The sequence below is a fragment of the Gossypium raimondii genome, chromosome 6 (assembly GCF_025698545.1).
Source record: "Gossypium raimondii isolate GPD5lz chromosome 6, ASM2569854v1, whole genome shotgun sequence".
NCBI lineage: Eukaryota > Viridiplantae > Streptophyta > Magnoliopsida > Malvales > Malvaceae > Gossypium > Gossypium raimondii.
Genome location: NC_068570.1, coordinates 51,165,463 through 51,187,290, shown reverse-complemented (window position 1 = coordinate 51,187,290; position 21,828 = coordinate 51,165,463). Strand labels below are relative to the sequence as shown.

The following is a 21,828-nucleotide window of genomic DNA, read 5'->3' as shown; positions in this document are numbered from 1 at the left end:
GTGTTTTGTTTTTTATCTTTCACTTTTCAGACCACTGTCTTTACCTTGTTGATGTTCAAGGTTTATTGACATCAGTCTCAGTCTACTTTGAGACCTTTCTTAGCCTTCGGGCACTTTCGAGGACCATTCCATATTGTAATTTACTTGCTTGTATAAGATAGAACGCACTTGCTTGTATGGTTATCTCTTTATGACAACGAGTGATTCACCCATTTGGTTGTTTAAAAAAACATAAAAATAAATTTAGCTCCTAATATTTATTCATTTTGTCATTTTGATCTTTATTCTTTTTTTGAGTCATTGTAGCGCTCAACCTTTAAAATTTAGTCAAATTGTTTACTTTTTTTATAAAAAAAGAACTGACCAAAATGCTAAAAATTTAATGATATTGACATGTCAGCTCACTTGGTATTTTATGTATACTTCACTACTAACATAGATAAATTTTCTAAAGGTTTTTATTAACTTTTTTAACAGTTTATTTTTTTAACATGGATAAATACCATGTGAGCTGTCACGTCAACACGAGTAAAATTTTAACAGTTTAGTTAATTTTTCCATTCAAAAGAAAGAAAATTGATTAAATTTTAGAAGTTGAGGACCAAAAGACCCCGAAAGAAGAACATGTGTCAAAATTAACAAATAAGTAAACGTTTGGACTAAATTTATCATTATATCTTAAAAATGTGTTATTTGCCGATACTTGAAATGGCTTGTAAAAAACACACAGATTTTTACGTGGAAATCCTTTTGAGAAAAAATCAAAGGAAGAGGAAAATAAAATTTACTATGTTGAATTCGAATCATTACAAGAGGAGTAGACTATATCTATTTATAGGCTTGTAAAGCAATATTCTAATAGGAGTAATAAGATTGAAACACATCATTCTAATCAATATCAAAGGTTTAAAAACCTTATTCTAAAATAAAATAAAAGAAGTGTAGTTCTATATAGATTATATTTTTATTTTATTTTACCACTGTATTTTATTTAAATAAAGATTCGAGTCACTTGATTTTAACATGACTTATTTTTATGATTATGACATCATTAATGATTAATTAATTATTTTAAAATTCTTAACCACACTTTTTAATAATATTATCTTCAAAATTCTAACCTAAATTCTTTTCTTAAAGTGTAACATTGCACAAATTTCCTTTGTTAAAGCTGACAGGGATTAGTTTGCGAGTGCTTTGTCTACCAAACTTTCTATTGACTCAAGAAAGACTTGAAATTTCAATCATCAACCTAACCCACAAACAGAAAAAAGTTTCTACAGTGTGGTCGAGCCACAGCCCACAGTGCAACTGGCACACGTGAATCAAGCTTGGCTTATCACCCTATGCATTTAGGCCTTTGGTCACCTTCGTCATAATTGGAGGTAGCTATACTGTTAAGCCTTTGTCTCGTGCAATGGTTAGTATTCGAGTGAATAAATATCGGAGTCAAATGATCTTATCGCAGGTAAGGATAAGTACGTAGAATTGTAGACTTAAGAAATTTAGCCAACAAAACAGCGTAACAAGACAGAATCTTTTTGATATTCCACACTGGTTATGTTACGTTCTTTTATATGCATAGTTTCAAGCAAGAGTGAGTTCTAAAGAGACATCATTGAGGCCCTCAGCTTTGCCACGCCTCGACATTTTCTGGGAAAGTTTTGAGTTAAGCGACCGAAGAATTGAACTATCAGATGCTTGACTATGATCCCCTAAGTGAACCAATCTTTGATGATTGCATTTCCAATCTGCACCACCATGTTGTCCCACGTTTAGCTTTTCACGATTCTCCTGTAGGACCGAAACCCTTCAATTAGATCAATCTATATATGAACAAAAGGAAGGAAAGAGAAAGAGAGAGAGATCATTACTGGGATGGTGCAACTTTTGAGTAAATCCTTGAAGATTATATATGAAGTACTTGATCTTTGCTCGGATCCTTTATTTGTTAATTCCCTGTATGATAACTGGTTACTCACTTTGTTTCCATTCCTGCATATATGGAGGAAGGTCTCAATATAAACATTTTCAGAGGGAAGATTCAAAGACACCCTTTTTTTTTGGCTTCTAAGAATTAAGTGCAAATATAGCAACACTGGATATAGATATAGATGTAGATATACATATAGATATATATACCATTGTGGCTGCCGAAAGATGGTAAATGAAGGCATCCCTTCAATTCCGAGGCCTAGGTTATAGGGTCTCACTTGATCCTTAAACTGTTGATTTTGTGGGCAGTTCATCAGTTCTGATACCTTCTCGTTTCTCCTTGATGCAGTAGCTGCTTCTGTAACTTACATAACCATACAAACACATATTTCATAATAATTCAAGATATTGGCAACTGGGATTAGAAAAGTTTTATATTCCATGCACTTTAAGTTGGATAGAAGTAAATTAAAGAGCATGCACTAGTAACATATTAGTTTTCTCATGTATACCTTGTATCATCTGTTCATGCTTGGTGCTCCTATACATCTGTTCATACATGGCAAACCAAAAATTGAAAAATACAAACCCAGAATTCTTTTCAAACAATATAGATATTTGTAGTATTTGATCAAAACCTGGAGATGGCTCTTAACATGGGAGATTGTTAGTCCTTTCACATCCATTATCTGTAAAACCATCTTTGGGGTAGCCCCTATATAGTTGAAAACCATAATGAAAAACTGAAAGGTGTTGGAAAAAGGGTTAATAAAATATTACAAGGTAGCTTACTGTCTTCTCCACCTAAGCGTTCAACTGCATGCACAAAGCATTGGTGAAGATCAGGTGTCCATCTTAAACGAGGCATTTTTGATCTAACATAAGGCCTTACGATTGGCGATTTCAAGCTTATTTCAGGCAGCTGCAGATTATCGTCCTTATGGTGGCATCGCCTCATAACTCTCATCATCGATGGTGACGGTGAATAAACGCTGATTCCACCGCTGTCGTCGAGGGAAGAAGATGAAGAACAACACCCTTTAAGCCAACAACTATCAACATCAACTCTCTTCATATTGTGCCTAAGATTATCAGACAATATAAACAACGAGAAAGAGACGAGAGAGAAAAAAAGAGAGGTGGGTGTTTTAGTGAAAGTTGAAACAAAAAAGAGAATAAATACTAGTGAAGACTCTGTTGCATGGATTTTGTCTTCTTCCGCAGCTTTTCTTACACTCTTTAAGAGGCCAGTTTTAGTCTATTGGAGGTTCGATTAGAAAAAGGAAATTTGGACACGGAATTTCAGACTCACTTTCTTCATCAAAATTTAGAAAAAATAGAATAAAAAAAATAAAAAAAAACTTCGCAATTTGGTTCATGAAACTTGATTGATTGATTCAGGCCAAAAAAGAAAATCGATTGATTGGGTGAAAAACAAGAACCCAAAATGATGAAAAGATGAAAACTTTTCTACCCAAAGTTCCTGATGATATCATGGTTTGAACTTTGAAATTGAAGTTATTCTTTTGGGTCATGTATTTCCTGACATTCATTCTTCTTCATTTTTCTTTTTCCTTTTTATTTCCAGTTGAAGAACATAAATGCAGCTGTTGACTTCATTTATTAGCCAAATTCTTAGAAATAATCTTGACTATTTTTCATTAATTGTTGTAGGAGTATCTGCAAAATTTACAGTTAAAAGTTGCAAAGAAAAAAAATTAGCAAAGGTAAACGTTATAACAAAAAAAAAAAAAAAAAGGTTTCACACTTTCACTACAAAACAAACAGAGACAAACGTTAAAAATAGCCCAAAGTAAAACATGGAGCCATTGACATGTAATGACCTAAGCATTTTGCTGATTTGCAGTTCCTACAAGAAACATGTTCAATCCTCCCTCATTCCTCAAAACAGGATAGTTCCCTTTATTCCGGCCATCATCACTTTACAAAAAAATATATCTAAAATATATGCTTTTGTTGATTTCTTTCTTCAAACACTAAAACATGGACAGTTTCATATATGTAAGAACATGCCAATGTTCACACTAACCGATCGAGTGATGATTTCAACAATCAACAATAAGCCGATAACGTGTGTGGGGGTGGCTACGCAAGCTTTCTTTTTTCTCTTTTCCCAGCTGGCTTTTGTTTCTCATGCAGTGGCCACGTCCAATGCCTAAAACGTCACCATTGATGCTCACATTGTTAAGCTATGGGTGTGGTGAGCAATCTCGATTGCCAACAATGGTTGAAACTACTTCTGTCGGTTTGTGGCACCTCTAACTGGGGGTTTGAAGAAGTGCAACTTAAAGGAGACGGTTTCAAATTGAGGAATATTCCTCTTGATGGAATTTGCCAGAATCATGGACAAGTGTTTCTTGATGTCGTAAGCTTTGTCTGAATCAAGGAGACTCAAAGTCTAAAGCAGAGGTTTCAATTATTCGATAAGGGACGATTAATTTATCATAATATATATAAATTGAATGCCAATCCTGTTATCATAAAAACAACAAAGTTGTTCTAGGAACACAAGGCCAAGAAAGAAATTGGTTCAAAAAGCTCAAGTTGACCTCTAATAATCCGCAATTAACAATCTAATTTTGCTCTTCATATTTCCAAGCTTGCGACATGTCACCCTCTCGTGACATTATTATTCTTGTTAGCTAATTCAGAAAGGCCTTGTATGGCGACCTCTAGCCCGGCCACAGAGAAGGGCGTTCTTCGGGATTGGTAATTCATCTCTCCATGAATTTGCAGGGGAGTAAACCCTGAGATAAAACTGCTGGCCTAAATATTGCCTGGCCCAGTTCTCGGACCGTATATTCCACATTCCCACGTTGTCTAAAGCCATGTAGATTGCAGTCCATGACCTGGGATACACCTGCATTTGCTCGAAAAAAAATCTAGACTTAGAACTGGTGCTCCTACAATCTCTATAATTGATCACATCTCATGCGCATTGACGGAATAACAGCAATACCTGAGTGGTGCAGCGGGCTACCGTGTCTCTCAAATTGTAGCTTGATCGACTAGCAGGTGTCCATTGACCTCCATTCATCCTGATCAACCAACATTTTAAACACGTGAATCGGATCCTTACATAGAAAATTGAACCTAGAGCATTAGTATTGAAAACCTTACCCTACAACAAAGAAGGAATAGCCATCAATATGCCATGACTGCACAGTGTCCTCCCAATTTTGAAATACAATCTCAACATATTCTCGGAAGTTGGCTGCCATGACAGAGGTCTGAAAGTAGGCATTATTTCCTGAAGGGGGCCAAGTAGGAATGCTTCCAAGATTGAAGACTCCGGGAATCTTGAAGTAATCTGCAATTTTTAATGGAGTATCCGCTGGAACATATGAGACACCATTGACAGCATACCTCTGCTTTCCATTAATATAAGGTGCAGAGTTTGAGAGCATGATAGTGCGGCTTGGAGTGATCAATCCATAATGGTAAGAGCCTTGGGGATTAGGTCTAGGTCCACTAGCTGTTAGGTTCCAACTGGTAGAAGAAAAACTATCAGCTTGATAGCCACTTTTAAATGGTTTCAATTATTAGCTTCTGAAAAGAGTTCCATAAGATAAGTACCGTATCGATCTGGCCTGCATGACTGATGGAGCAATTTGTATAGTGGGAGCCCCAGGCACTGGACCAGAAACTCCCCTTTTCGAATTGCTGTAGTGAAGAACAGCAGTTGTTGTGAGCACACGACGAGTGAAGCGTGTAGAGGCAACAACATAGTAGTCCTGTGGAATCTGATCAGCAGTTACCAAGAAAGAACATGACTGCCCAAGATGGATATCGAAAGAAGTGTAGGTGTTCTGAAGCGTATGTGATCCTTCAACTTCTATAAGTTTCAGCTTGTGCCCCTGGATCCTGAAGTTAATTGAAGTTGTGAGCCCAACATTCGATACCCTAAACCGGTATGTCCTACCTGAGTTCAAAAACAATGTCCAATGTCACAAACAACTCGCATTGCGTAAAATTTAAAAGCTAAGGTTAAGCGAGAATGGCCTAAACATATCCATGAACTGCATAAAACAGTATTGATCAGGTTTATTGAACAAACAACAGATTCGAGCAACCGATGGGACAGAGACTAGCAAGTTGGCTATTGCTCACCTGGATCAACAGTGAATGTGTATCCATTCCACCCTCGACCATTGATGAGAAGTCCATCGGGGAAGGGAAGGTTATGACCACTGTCCAAGAGACGTCTCAATACCTTAAGAAACAATGAGGGATTAGTCGGTGTGTAGAACATTGATTACAGCTCCAGCCCCCTACTTATATGGTATATCATGTTATTATAACAGATGCAGAAACACAATTCTTACATAGTGATTTGTCTTATACCAGTCCCCAGCCAGTACAGTGAAATCCCCAGCAGGACTAGGGAAAGGTACAGGGATCTTGGGGCGGCTCCAGATTCTGATAGCACCGTACCCTCCGGCAGCCTTATGGAATAAAAGTGATGGGAAGTAGTAAAAGCTACCAATCTGATCTTTCACTTGGAGAACGTAAGTGAAGTTTTTCCCTGGTCGAATTGGACAGTTTGTGCCAGAAACTCCATCCTGCCATGAGTTCCTCCTTTGCTGCACACCGTTCCTGCGGACCCAAAAAACAGGAGATGACTGTCAAATTTCACATCAATTGCGACATCCAAAAACCGTTTCAATTTATTTCATAAACATTTAAGTACATGCATACCAAATAGGTAGATAATGGATAGTTGGATCAGTCACTAATAAGTACAACATAAACTATGGAAAGTACAAAATAAACATTTTGAATGATCAATAATATGCAAAGTTCCCAAGCTTTATTAAAGTAATTTGTAAAATTCACAGCTTTAATTAAAACTAGGCCTAAACCCGAGGTCTGATACCGTCCTGGTAAACATAATTAAGGACACATCTTTTATTATTCTATAGGCAAGCACATGCATTTAAATAATTTACTGCAACCAGCTCTGCCGTAACTAGGCAGACATTGTTAATTATTTTTATTCATCTTTTAATATTTTAAACATGAATCTCCACAGATGTTAGATGCAGCAGATGCACTAACTGAATTATCATAAAACTATGAACCCATTGAGTCCATGAAAGAGTTATTCGTTATAAAACTTGGATTTAATAATCATTTAACCATGAAAATGATCCATATTGTTAGGGTCTTTCCAAGATAGTAGGGGCGTAACTAAGGGGCCGGTCCCTAAAATGGAAAATTTTTCATTTAGAGCCTTTACAATTTTTAAAATTTTAAATTAGTAAAGGTAAAATTGCACTTTGCCCCCCTTAAAAATAAAAAATTTGATTTAATCATTTAAAAGTTATAAAGATATAGGCTATTAAAATGGCTAAATTGCATTTTTACTATCGTAAAAATGATAATTTAATTTCGAACCCTAAAATTTTGTTCTGATTCTGCCCCTGCAAGATAGTCTATGAAATAAGAACCAACAAATTGAGAAGTATAAAGGATCAAGGATAAAAACTAGGGATATACTCACGTACCAAATTGAGAAGTAGCTTATAAGGTTTTCATTGTTATCAAATTTAGCATTAGTTGAGATCTTACTAAAAATAGTAGTCATAAATGCAAATGTCTACCGATGGAAAAATTGTCTACTGTTCAAGCATTTACCTTCAGATCTAAGAAACTCAAAAACTTTCCCACTAAGCTGTAGTTATCTAACTATATACAATGATGAAACCAAAAGAGCACACATTATCTTAAAATGAAAGCTGCATTTTGAGCTAATGCTAAGCTTTCAAGATTTTATATGTTCTTTTCTACTTTTACCTTGTCTTCCGAACCAACATTAAGTAAATGATGAACAAAAAGTAAGCATAAATAAAGGAATGTTAGCATGATTACCAAGAGATAAGGAATGGTTCATTTAAGTAGTTATAAACACTGATAATCAAGTTGTCATTAGTAACTGCATCGATATGAGGCCCTGGAAACTGCCCATTTATTAAGATCCCCTGCAATACAGTTTTTCCACATTCCAATCCATTACTCAAACACTTGCTAAACAAGTAGCTTTTAGAAACCAAAAAAAGAAACCCAGAAAAGAAGAAAGAAAGTACCTGTTGCTTAACTCCAAGAGGGTAAATATCACCGTAGGTGACTTTCCAAGTGATATAACGATAAGGGTTTTCTCCATTAACGCCGAGGAACAAAATGCAAGCAATGAAGCAACAAAGGATAAGCTTGCTGTCTCCCATTTTGTTGACTTCGTTTACTTACTTTAGGATACAAAAAGAAAAACAGGAAAAAACAGGAATCCTTGTTTTTGCAAAATGTTAGATAAAACACAGATCTATAAAAAGTTTAAGGCACCATTGTTGTATCCTTTTTAAATCTTTCTTTCCCTCAGTTTATTCGGGGTTCTTAGAATTAGTATGGAGGCAAAAGCAGAGGTCTCTTTTGTATGCAAGTGAAAAAAAGCGTTTTTTTATAAGATCACATTGCATAATAGCTGTCAGTGGGTTCCAATTGAATGCAATTGAATCTAGTGAGAAGCGGTGGTCCCAGCTTAATCGTGTCCCTATTTAGCATCACATGGGTCGAGTTCATATGGTGGGACCGTCAGTAGCCGCTTGATATTAGCCCCTTCAGAACTGATAAAACGAGCTTGTGATTTATGGAACATTGTAAGTAAAGGCTGTCAAGTCTAAGCAACAAGACAGGAATCAACCCCAATCACGTGCAAAGCTTGGACTTGCCTAATTTCATGTGCCCATTGTCCGAATTTGGTAGCGAACAAGACTGCTGTGTTTTGATACTGATGCCGTCTTCCATTTTCCATTGCAAAGGCACCATTAACAGACTGGAGAAAATGGTCAAAGAAAGAACCATTATTAGATTAAAGAACTTTCATGTTTAGATTACTTCGTGCAATACTCTGTGATGAATAAAATATATCGGCGAACAATACGGCGAGAAAAATGGTTGAAACATCCAATACCTTTCACATGGTGACAACCTAGGAAGAAAAAGAACTATATCACGGGGTTCCATCCAACGGCCAGGTTGGCTGCTTTGAGAGTGGTTCACTATTATTGCAGTTGCAGAATGTTGATGGGTGGTATTCTTTAATCAACAAATGGCAAAGCATAAGATCCAACAATGAGGCGAGGCCACTGCAGTTGAATTAGATCACCCCATAGCTTTGGTGCACCTACAGGGATTGGGGAAACCAAACAATATGTAAAAGCTCCGGGATTATACTGTCCTTTATTGAAAACGGAGATAATATCCATGCACTTAACATCTATATGAGGAGAGAAATGGATATTAAGGCTTAAAGGAAGTAGAAAAAAGTTAATGAATGCGTCTTACAGAAAATAAACCCGGCTCCCCATCGAAAGTCCGAAGTGGTAATGGAGATGGTGAGAGATAACTTCAAAAGATGTGCGGTCATGCAGAAGCAGACGAGGAGTGGTTTTTTTTATAGTCGTAACACTAGATTAAAAGTTATATATTTGTACAGATGATTAGGGTGTTCGGTGTGATTGGGTTCAAATCGCATTTTGTTAAGAATTTATTTTCCTCTCGTAATTCATGAAATAAAAATTTATTTAAAAGACTGGAAAAGCATGTGAAAAAAAATATCAGACTCTGACTCTAAGTTATCTCTATTTGTCATTCTTCACAGTTCATACAAAAATTTAATTACTTAATTGTTTAAATTGATTACTGCCTCACCTAGTATTTTTTTAACTTTGGATTAGAATTAGTGATTTTTCTATAGTTAGTTTAAAATAGTTTTTTTGATTTATTTGCAACGCATGTTAAAATCTGGATGCTCAAGATGGTGTCAAGTTTGCTATAAATAATGCGCAAAAGTTGCTCTGTTTTAGTTTTCAAAAACAGAGTATCGTCTTTCTCCAACTTTTTCTTTTTTTAATCTTAATGAGGTTTATATTCTATGTTATAATCTTGCTTAATTTGCTGAGCATAATATGTTCTAATATATGCTTTAAAATCAGTGGCGGACCCTGTATCCTAATCACGGAGACCTAGCTAAAATTCGATGGTTGGGGTGAAACTTGAATTTATCGACCGAACTAATCGTTCGGTTAAATTTTTTTTAAAATTTCAATTAACCGTTAATTCAGTTTAAAATCGAATAATTAACCGAATTAACTGAACTTAATAAATAATATTATGTATTATATGTATTAGGCTATTACTAGTTCAGTTAATTCGATTAAATAAACATTATAAATTTATTTATTTTGACATATTTTATACTTATTTTAACAAAAGATATATAAATTTCGATTCGGTTCGATTCACCGTTTGGTCGACTAACATTACAAGTATCATTACTTTTCTCTTTAAAAAATATCAATTGTTTTACTTTTTCATTTTTGCAATCCTGAAATTTAATTTTATAAAATTATAAAAAAAATTAAAATAACAGAAATATCGTGTAACAATAAGAATTTCAAAAATGAGGAGACTTCATCGAAAACAAGTGAAAGAAAGCGGAACAAGTCATACATATGACTAAAAAGCAAATAAATAAATGAAAAAGCATATAAGTAACTAGCATCTAAAAATATTAAACTTTTACGTGCAAATTGATTTCTCAAATTCTACTAATAAACTATCGAGACATCTAAATACCTCTTTTCCATTAAAAATAACACACTGGTAGGTTGAGGATATATCATTTAACCGATGAAAATGTCAGTATATAGATGGTAAGCTCAAAATTTGTTTAACTCTGCAATAGTCAAGAAAATAAGACAAGATGAAAAAATGAAAGAAACGGTAGAAATTCGAATTTTTTACTCTCAAATTTGGCTTAATCTTTTCATATTTTTAATACATAATATGAAGAAAAATTAGAAAGTCTCAAACCTTGGCCCTCTAAGTCTCTTAATGGCTCTGATGTTGATGGCCCTCCCCATCACCTCCAACATGACTCTGTTTTCTTGAATTGCAAATTTTATATGCACCTGCAAAATGCATCACCTTGAAGCTATGAACTATTTCGTGGTGCTTTTTTTTTTCTTTCCGTAGCAATCAAGTTGATTGTATCCAAACATGAATTCACTTTTTAGTTGTTCTTTACTTCATTTTATCTAAATCGCATATTAATTGAGTCTGACATTGTTCAAATTAAGTCTACCCATCATTTTAGTTGTAGTTTACTTAAGATCCGGCCGTTGTCATGCCAAGTACAAAGGTGATGTTTTTTCGGATTTCATAATTGCATCACCCATGTTGGAGAAGCAATTACGTAAAATGAATAGCAAGGGATGGTGATTGTTATGGTCGGTGATGGAGATTGTTGATTTTTATTGTGGGTGTTAAATGGTTATGAGGAAAGGAAATTCTTATATTGTAAATAAATAAATAAAATGTTTTGGATTAATATAACGAGTTTTCTGACTTTAATCAAAAATTAAAAAATGTCACAATAATAATCTTTTTTTTTAAATGACCAAAATAATAATGGCATTATTGTAGAGTGACCTATGGTATAATTTATCTTATTTTATTTGAGTAGTTTTTTTTTTATTTACTTATTTTCATATGAGTGTAGCATCACGATCCCTAGTCTTTGCTTTCCGATACAATGCCTAGAATTACCTGTAGCCCCCCAACTCTTAAATAAGATGATAAACATGTCTTTAGTCTCATTAGAAATGAGTAAACCGAGTGAAAGACTAATATATCGTTTATCAAGTCTAATTGGGGAGATGTTTTATCTTGGGAATCAGAGCAAATGACTCCTAAAAGATAAAGAAATATATGTAACTGATTGGACTGACAATATATCAGACTGGACCTAAGAAAAATAAATCCTGAATCCATTTATGAATTTATTCACATGTGGCGTTCATAGTGTGACATACCTTAATCCCGAGTAGGTGATGGAGTATGTATGCATGGCTTGTATACTTTGATGTAAATAAAAGCTTGAGTTCAGATAGATAAGGTGTCGAAAGCTGGTGTGTTGGGTATACGACTTCTGCAGTATGTAGCATCATTCACAATATTGGAATCCATATCCCAAGACATGGGTAAATGATATCCTCTTATTGGCACTACATGATAAATGAAAAGTAAACGTGGTCACAAGTCGTTTGTCTTTGTGACGAATGACTTAATTATTATATGATAGTAACTGACTTTTCATGAAGGAAGATGTAATGGTTACCATGAGATAAAACATGATAATATTGGAAGAACAAATTTATCCCAAAGAGATTAAGGATAGTCTGTGAGGGTAACACAATTATGACAAGGTCATTGGACGAGCACTGATTGAGTAGCTTTCGTAATGGTATATCATTAGAGAGGGCTCATTCATGATATTATAGTGGAATGACTTTGTGATTAAATGAGTTTATAATTAATAAGCGAAAAGTTGGAACTTAATTATAAATCATTTAAGCCTTAAACACACATTTCCAAACGGTACCACCGCTAGCTCGTTAAAACCAGAAATGAATTGCATGTTGAATCAAATAAAGTTAGAGAAATGGGTTACATTTGGAAATGAATGTGGTTTTCACCAAGTATGGAAAGGACCTGAAAATTAATTTATGGTTTTTCAAATTATTAATTAATTATTAATTAATTGAATTTCAAAATAGATTTAAATTAATTGGCCATTGTCAATCCGTTGACTGTAGAAAATTTAAATATATTTTATTATAGATTTTTTATGATAAAGTTGTCATTATTTTAATGAAATTAGAATTTAGTTGAGAAAATTATTTAATTTAAATTAATTTAACAAATCATATTTATTTAAGGAAATAGAAAAAACATGTATTGAGTTGAATTAAATTATAAAATGTTGAGTTAAAAGTTTAATAAGCACATATAATTGAACATAATACAACAAAATCTAATTCCTCCTAATGAAAACAAGGGATGACAAACCCTAATATTGTCACCTTTCTCTCCTAAATATTATGGAGTGTTAGGATTTTTTTTTCTATTAAATGAATATTATTTGAGCTCTAGTTCTACCAAGATTCTCTTAACTCTCATTATAAATGATGACACTGGTAGGCTTTAAAATAGACTTTAGAAAAGGGAGAAACACAAGTCTCTTATAAGTTTTTAATATTGCTATTCTGCTAGAAAGTAGTAGAAATTTATTTATTAGAATAAATTATATTTTCTACAAATAACAATTCTACCGATTTTTATTTGAGATAAAGTTTTACTTTCCCACCAAAAGAAAAGGAAATAATTTTTAGTTCTGTGTTTGATTCAAAAGTATTTGAGCCCACACTCAAACACTCAAAGCAGTTCGTGGTACAAGAATAGTGAAGAAGGTCATTTGGTTGAAAGCTAGGAACATTTATAATCCATATAGCCCAAAATACAAGTGCGATTTTGAGAATGTTTATTACTATAAATATTATAAACTGCTCGATTTTAAAATTTTAATTTTTGTTGTATAAGAAAATCATTTTCAAACTATATTGCTTTTAACAATTGGTATTGGAACTAAGTTGTACTATGCTTATAGTATAAACGATACTAAAATTTTCTCTCTTCTTCATGCGATTAATTTTTATAAAATGTGGCATTCTTGTAATTATCAGCATGTTTAGGGATATTTATGAGAATGAATGTATGTTATTATATATGATAAAGTAATTTTGAAAAGTTGTGATTCTTAGAAATTTGGTTTAATTATTATTAATTTTGGGTATGTAGTTAGATCGTGGACTATCATCTCTACACATGATTTATTGGTTTTATTATTTTGGAATAATTTATGTAAGTCAGAAACATACATAAGTCTTATGTAACCATTACTTTTGATGGAGCCCGAATGGCCGACAGCGGTGGTCAACGACGGTCGACAGTGGCTAGCGATAGTCAGTGACGGCCCGGCGGAGGCCGACAAAGGTGGTCGGCGATGGCTCGATGATACTAGGGACGATGGTCATTAACAATCTGGTGGTGGTTGAATGAAGGCAGCCCGGTGATGGTCAATAGTGACAACAGCAACGTAACAATGATGACAGCGATATGAACTGGTGCGACAACAGAAGTTCGTGGTGGCAAACTAGAGACCCAAAGTATGTTTTGGGGTGACTTTTAGAATTTTATTATTTTTCTAGGATGAAATCATGAAAACTTTGGTTGGTCAGAGTCATTTAAATTTTATGCTTTTATTTATGATAGCATGATAAGATTTATTTGACTACAAATATATGTTCATGCATATGTATGATAAGCATGTCATATAGTTAAAGGAAAGAATGCCACATGTATTTGTCATGCATTTATTAATCATTCATTATTGAAATTGAACATTAAAAACCTTACATGCTTTTTAAAAGATTGAGTGGGAGAAGGTCTCTAAACAAGACCTACGGCCTCCATCAATGATCTCTTGTAATGGTATAACAGTTTAACTATCCCACGGTAGGATTGCCATGTGGACCTCACGGAGGGGATTTCCTGAAAGTAAGAAGAATTATCTTATAATTGTATGATAGTTGGCCAACCACGTTGTAGGTATTATCATGCAATATAACAATAAGTTTTTGTTCAAAGAGGACAACTAGTCACTGCATGTCACTCAGTGAGATTGCCCCATGATTACTCATTTGTGGTATATGATGTGATAAGTGTTGAGTTGATGATTATACATTTAAGATCTTCTAGTTAAGTAACTTCTTACGAAGCTATTCTACTTAAGCTAGAATGATAGTCAAATGTTAAACGGTTATTAGTACATGTGAATACATAAGGAATTAGGTTCATACATTAATTGGATGGAAATCTATGTTCTTACTAGTAGATTGAGATTGCCTCACAGTGACTCAATTCAATGGGTGTAGATATCATCGTTGCAAAGACTTAAAAATGTTTTCAATGTTTAATGCAAGACGCATGCATCACCTTAATGTGTATCATTTCTCGCAAAATATTTTCAAAATATTTTCTTAATACAAAGATATTAATGAATGGATATTTTATTTTTAGTTTAAAAATGACACCTACTCTCTTATTAAACATTCTCATTGCGAACAAACTAAATAGAAATAACTATAAGGAATAGAAAAGAAACCTCATGATTGTCCTAAGCTATGAGAAACTCAAAAAAAAATTTCATAATAAATGTCTTTCGGCCACTCAATCTAAAGCTAGAAAATATTGAGAGGAGTCTAATTGGATAGCTTGTTGCTATATGCTGGCAAGTGTGACCAACACCCTTTATAAGCAACTAGAGAGTTGAAAGACTACCAAAGCGATTTTAGAAAAACAAGAGGACATGTTTAGAGGCCAAGCAGCCTTGGCTTGATAATCGACTATAACTAGTTTGATGAATGTCGAACAAAAGCCTGACACTCTAGTCAAATACCATATGATTACTCTTATGGGATACTTTGCCGAGGCTATAGATAATGAGGTCAATTTGGACCAAAACACGCAGATAGCGATGGTGTTCAAAAGCTTATGCAAGGATTTTACAAGATTAAATGTCACATATAACCTTGGGAACAAGAATCTAACACTTACACAACTCAAGAAGAATTTAAAATCCTATAAGTTGATGTTGAATAGCGGTCAATTTGTCTAAAAAGTAGAAGAAAACTTAGTCGTTGCTTATTCTTCTAAAGGGAAAGAGAAAGGGAAACACACTACAAGAAACAAAGATAATCCCTCTAGGCCACCTCAAGAGGAAAGGAAGAGAATCAAGAAGCCTAAAGATTTATCCAAGTCTAAATGTTCCTTCTATAATAAGAAAAAGACACTTCAAGGCAAACTGTAAATAGTGGAAGGATTACCTAGCCACTAAGGGCAAAGGTATGGAAGTATTTAAGATAGAAGCTTGCCTAGTGGAAGATTCAATAGACTACTGGGTCATTGGTTCTAGGGCCACTAATCATGTGTGGGTTTCACTACAAGGGTTCGAGGAAATGAAAGATATTAGAGATAAGAGCTTATCATTGTCGACCAAAAATAGGTCAAATATGACAGCTGAAGCAGTTGGATATGTACATTTTTATGTTGATAATTTTAGAAATATTATTTTAAAAGATATTTTCTATGTACCAAGTTTCAAAAGATACTTAATTTCTGTTGCATGTTTATTTAAAGATAACTTGATTATCTCTTTCAATAATAGCATTACAATTTTTAGAAATTGTACTATTATTTGTAATTGATGGATGTCAAATAATCTATATTTTATCAAACAAAAGATGTACAATGAATAAGGAACTTAAGATTTCTCACTCTAACGAGGCGTACCTTTGGCATTTGGGACTTGGTCATATTAACCAAGAAAGAATCACTAGCCTTGTGAAACATGGAACTTTAAGTTTGCTTAAGGAAGTTAATATTCTACAATGTGAATCTTGCTTGGAAGGTAATGTGACTAAGCGATCTTTTAATTCAAAAAGAATGAGGGTTGTTAAACCCTTAGAACTTGTACACATTGATGTATGTGGCCCCATGAACATCAATACGTGAGGTGGATACAATCATTATGTAACCTTTATAGATGATTATTCCAGATATGGGTATGTGTACCTAATGCACCACAAAAGTTAACTTTTGATCAATTCAAAGAGTTTCGTATGGAAGTGGATAAACAAGTAGGTTTACCCATAAAGACATGTTGATCTAATCGAAGTAGGATATACTTATCGAATGATTTCTTAGGTTACCTTATAGAGAATGTGATATTATCCTAATTAACCTTGTTAGAAAATCCATAATAGAATAGTGTGGCAAAGAGAAGGAATTGAACTTTGTTAGACATGGTTCAATTGATGTTTTGGGGATATGCTTTATACATGACTTGCTACATTCTGAATGATATACCAACTAACGCTGCATCTAAAACTCCATATAAATTATGGCACCATAGGAAGCCAAACCTAAAGCATTTTAGGATTTGGGGATGCCTGTCCCATGTATTGGACAAAGATGCAAGAAAGTTGGATTCACAGACAAAATTATGCATGTTTGTGGGATATCCTAAAAGATGAAGGGCGGGTTTTTTTATAATCTAAAAAAGCAAACAATTATAGTGTCGACTCATGCTACCTTCCTAGAGGAAAGTTACAAGAACGAATTTAAACCTCAAAGTAAAGAAATACTCGAGGAACTTTTGAGAAATACACAAAACCCTCTAGTAAGAATTTTAGATCCAACTCCTAATATTAAACCTGCAAACGATTAGTAGTGTAAGGAGCTTCATCGTAATCGAAGGGTCTCCCGTAGGCCTAAGTTCTTTCAGTCTAGCAAATGTGTTTTTAACATTGAGCCTATCAAACAGGAAGATGACAACTCATTCAAATTTAACGAAGTGATGTAGAGTGCAGATTCCAATGGGAAGTAGCTATGAAAGTTGAGATGGATTCTATGCAATTGAACTCAATGTGGGAACTCATAAACTTACTAAAAGGGTAAAACCTTTAAAGTGTAAGTGGATTTGCAAGAAGTAATGAAATACGGATGGAAAAGTGGAAACTTATAAGGTTAGACTTGTAGCAGAGGGGTATACTAAAAAAAAAGGTATCGGTTACGAGAAAACTTTCTCTTCGATTGTTGATCTACCATAATTTGATATGACAAATTAGGCTTTTCCGATACACTTAAGGAGCTTGCTCTCAAGCAAAGTAGCATATTTTTCGTAGTTTTTAGGTTTTAAGTTAATAAGTGTAAATGTCTTATTTTTACTCATTTTGAGACTCAAATTGGAAAATAATATCATTGGGGGCCCTAACATATGGTTGAGTGATGTAGGGATGTGTTGGAGACTGAAATCAAGAAAGAACAATGCCAAATGAGAGGTTATTAGGATATCCAAACTTTTGAATCACGATACCTCTAACAGACCCAAGATTGGAGACCACCCTTCAATGGTTTCACGATATCTACCTACAAAGAAGCACCCCAAGTTCAAGACTGCCCAAGTTATCGCGATATCATATTCTTTGGTATCACGATACCTACACCGCGAAGGGACAAAATTTGACAAAAAGGGTAAAATTTGTCCACCCGAAAAATAAGTTCAGAACACCCAAGTCTCATTCAAGGGTATTTTTGGTACAAGAATAAGGTCAGAATAGCTACTATATCAGCCAAAATTTGGCTAAAAGAAAAAGAGGCTACGTTGGAGTAGTTATAGCTTAGGGGTTTCTTTAATTTTCTCTTAGTTTTTTTTTCATTTCTTCTAGGGTTTCTTATTTTTATTTCCTTAGTTGTGGATTTAACATTTCTCTACAACTTTTCTTATTGTTTTAGTTGTTCTTAGTGTTACTTAAGTTAGTTATTACTGTAGCTTAGGTTTATTTGCACTTTCAATCCATGTACCTTGATTGTAAGACATTTTTAGCTTTAGTTTTAATGTATTTTGATTTCTTTTACTTTAAATATGTTAATGTTTATTCCTTTTATGTTTTTTCTTTAGATTTTATTCTTGAATGTTTCTCTTTACATTTCTTTTAAGTTTTCTTGCATAAAAATATTAACTTTTACATTGTTCTTAAGCTTTTCTTTAATGACTTTCATGTTTTTCATTTTCATATTCATTAGTTTTATTTTCAGCATGAGTAACTAAACTTTTAAAAGGGGGTGGTTGATAGAGATGTGGTAAACTGATTTTTAGATAAACGACCAAATCGTAATAAATTGGACTAATTTGAATGAACAAAAAAACTTAGGATTGACGACCTTGAGGGAATATCTAGGCAAGTTAGACTGAGAGGAGACCTTGTTGGTCACCAATTCATTAGTCCTAGATTAATCGATGAGATCGAGAGATAATCCAAATTAATTTGTCTAATATGGTAAAATTGAGACCAATAAGTAATATAGAGCCATTTTAGGAGTGTAAACGATTTGGATCCCTAATTTAAGGATTAGTGAACCAAATCGAGATCAACCAACCACCATGTTACAACTGACCTGTTACACTTGAAGTAAAGTAGTGATATTTATATTCATTTTAGTCCCAGAGTTGATTCATTTCTCTCCCTCGTTGATCGAGGGAAAAGTGGTCATTTCTCTCCCTCGTTTGATTGAACTATTTTCATTTTCATTACGTGTACTTAGGGAGATAATTAATGAAATTCGAGGTTATAGATATGAACTTTTATTCCTATTTTAATAATGCTCTTAGTCTTGTTGTGTTGATACTTGACTAAAAGTCATGTTTAATCATAACTACAGGTGGCCCGAAGAGTCGTTCATGTCTAATGCAAATGGTGCTTCAACACCTAGCTGGGATGATTTTGACCCCTACGGGAGGCAAGGATATGATCCTTCTTATGACTTGTATAGTTATGCATGTTTGGTGGAAAACGACTACCAAGGATGGGAAGGTATTCACCTGACATCGACCAGTATGACCCGTGTTCCTCGAATTTTTACGAGGATGGGGGAGCGTATTGGGAAGCGTATAATAAAGGTAACTAACTAACCACTCAGGGTAAAGCATTTGAGGATGTCATGTCTTAATGCCAAGAAAATTTGAAAACCATACAGAGTCAATTGGACCTCATTTTAGAAGTCGTCCAATACCGAGCTAGGAAAAGTGTTCTAATGGAAAAGTGTGTCGAATCAAAAACTATTAAAATTGAAGAGGGGGCCTCTTATACGCTTTTCAAACAACAAGACTTGAAAGTCAATTGTCAGCCAGATATAGAGAGTGGAAAGTTGAAGGTGGTGTCGAGTGATATCGAAGAAATCTATGAATCTAGTGATGTAAATGTGGAGGAGTTGCCACACTTCTCGAACATTTCAGAAAAAACCCCATAAGAAAAATCGGTCGAGGAAGTGCCCTCACAGATGTATTTTCAAATAGAGGTTGAGAACTTAGAACAAGTTGAGTTTGTGATCCCGACTTTGATGATCATTCAGAATGTATGATGGAGTGGATGCTATTTCCGTGAGAATTGGCTTGAAATGTACAAAATCAAAATAACCTAAGTCAAGGCAAGTTTGATGTGTTCATTATCTGAAGAAGGCCCAGATCAACTTGATGATGAACAAACAACGAATCAAAGTTTCAAGGACCTAGTGGAAGTTCCATTTTTGGGGCTTAAATGCTCACCCTAAGCTACTCATTAAATTTTTCTCTAAAAGAAATTAGTAATATTTAAATGAGTAGCCTGTGCATTAAAACTTTTCTTTAACTTTCTTGTTTAGACTAGGTCTCAATTCCCGCAACTTATTTTGTATTACGTCACTTTAGTTTGCTTTAGTTGCTTGATTCCATCTTTTTCTGTAGTTAATAACCTTAATTTTGCATATTTAAGGAGAGCGAAAGGTGAAAAGTGTAAGAATTAGGAACAACATAGTGATGTCGCGATACCCGTCTCAGGATATCGCAACACCACCAATAGTTTCAAAAATTGGGGTTAAAAATTTTGTAGGTATTACAATATCCTCTTTGGAGTATCACGATATCCGAGTCAGGTCAAAACAAAAATGGATCTCCTACGGGTGACTCGCATGTTTTTAAAAATTTAAACTTTAAAAAACCGCAATGAACCCCCAAACCCTTAAGTTTTTATGCCCTAGCTGCCTCCCCCCTTCATTCCCTCACCTCGTTCCCTTTAAAAATTCTCAACCATCTTTTTTAAACTCCTCTTAAGGTTTGTTTTTTGTCTTTGTTGGACTAGAACAACGAATGTTGAACGCTTCTACAAGACCTAACAATACACTCCCTAAGTACTACAGTTTCTTCATTATTTCCTATTAGTGTTCTAAATCTTTATGTCGTTTCTTATATTTTGTGTATTTGTATTTTTTTCTCTTTTACCATGCCTCCCCAAAGACTAAGTTTGATGGATTCTCATGATATACCAACGGAGTCCGTGGAATAAAGCGATTGGAAGTTCATATCTCTTGAAGTAAAGGAATTTTTTCTAGAACTTCATGGTCGACCATTTATCCAAGAATAAAAAACACATTTGTGTAGGGACATGGATCTACAAATATATGTTGTGTTGTGTGATCTGGGATGAAGTCGATATTTTCTTCCCACATCTAGTCACAGGCTTATGCCGAGCGACGGAAATGCCTACGGAGTCGCTTGAACCATTTCATCGACCAACCACATATGCGATAGGCGATTCAATATATATGAAATTTCAGGCACTTTTGTAGGAGCAATGAGCCAAATGGACCCGTAGGCATAAGAAAGAGCAAGGGTTGCCGCAAATACATCCAACAAAATCAAGAATAGAGAATATGTTAGAAGGCATTCAAAAATGGCTTGATGAGCTAGCGGAGTTGTGATATTATGATTCCCAGATGATTGAAGCTGTGAAGCCATACTTAAAATGTTGTGTGGGTAACCATGGGATAGAAAAGCCAACTTGGCTGGTGAAACCAAAAAGATCTCAGGTTCAAGAAATGTGTGGAATGGGAAGCCATGAGAATATGAGGAAGGAAATGAGAAAAAAAAACAAGGAATGATAAACTGAATAAAAGTAAGAACACAACAAGCGCAATGTTCACATCCATGCGACCAATTAGAGGAGGGATCATTTGAGGAGGATTCGAAGAGCGACTGAGTTGACTTCACAAGTTCTCGAGCACAAAAGGAAAAGGAAAGCAACCTGTGGAGCTAGAATCAAACTCTGCTTCAGAATAGTTACATGCTTTCTCATTTTTTATTTTATTTTTATTTATTTGTAAGGCATGTAAACTATTAAACTACGCTACTTTGGGGACTTATTTTTTTGCTTTTATATTTCGTATTTTGTTTGATTGTTTGTGTTGTTCTGTGTTTGTTTTATGTGCAGTGAATTTTGAGGACAATGTGTAGTCTAAGTGTGGGGGGATGCACATATTTTGATTTGTTTTATTTTTCTTATTTTATGTTATTTTGTGTGTTTATGTCATTAGTTGTAA

The 21,828-nt window shown here is 34.3% G+C and overlaps 2 protein-coding genes across 3 annotated transcripts; both read right to left on the bottom strand.

The window, feature by feature from the left end:
- Positions 1–1,273: 1,273 nt before the first annotated feature.
- Positions 1,274–3,069, bottom strand: LOC105773558 (myb family transcription factor MPH1). Of its 2 annotated transcripts, none has more exons than XM_012595557.2 (6): positions 2,728–3,069; positions 2,574–2,650; positions 2,448–2,484; positions 2,143–2,299; positions 1,875–1,995; positions 1,274–1,794 (listed from the first exon to the last, which is right to left on the bottom strand). In XM_012595557.2, exons 1-6 carry the CDS (start codon positions 3,008–3,010, stop codon positions 1,588–1,590), a joined length of 882 nt encoding a protein of 293 aa, XP_012451011.1. In that variant the 5' UTR covers positions 3,011–3,069; the 3' UTR covers positions 1,274–1,587. The 2 variants fall into 2 exon arrangements, with proteins under 2 accessions (XP_012451011.1, XP_012451010.2); XM_012595556.2 differs by having other exon boundaries at positions 2,143–2,293.
- A 1,303-nt stretch (positions 3,070–4,372) lies between these two features.
- LOC105773557 (L-ascorbate oxidase homolog) lies at positions 4,373–8,392 on the bottom strand. The gene is made up of 8 exons (XM_012595553.2): positions 8,043–8,392; positions 7,828–7,937; positions 6,282–6,552; positions 6,067–6,169; positions 5,533–5,878; positions 5,077–5,445; positions 4,916–4,994; positions 4,373–4,816 (listed from the first exon to the last, which is right to left on the bottom strand). The coding sequence occupies exons 1-8, from the start codon at positions 8,178–8,180 to the stop codon at positions 4,604–4,606; spliced, it is 1,629 nt and encodes a 542-aa protein (XP_012451007.1). The 5' UTR covers positions 8,181–8,392; the 3' UTR covers positions 4,373–4,603.
- Between the last annotated feature and the right edge of the window lie 13,436 nt (positions 8,393–21,828).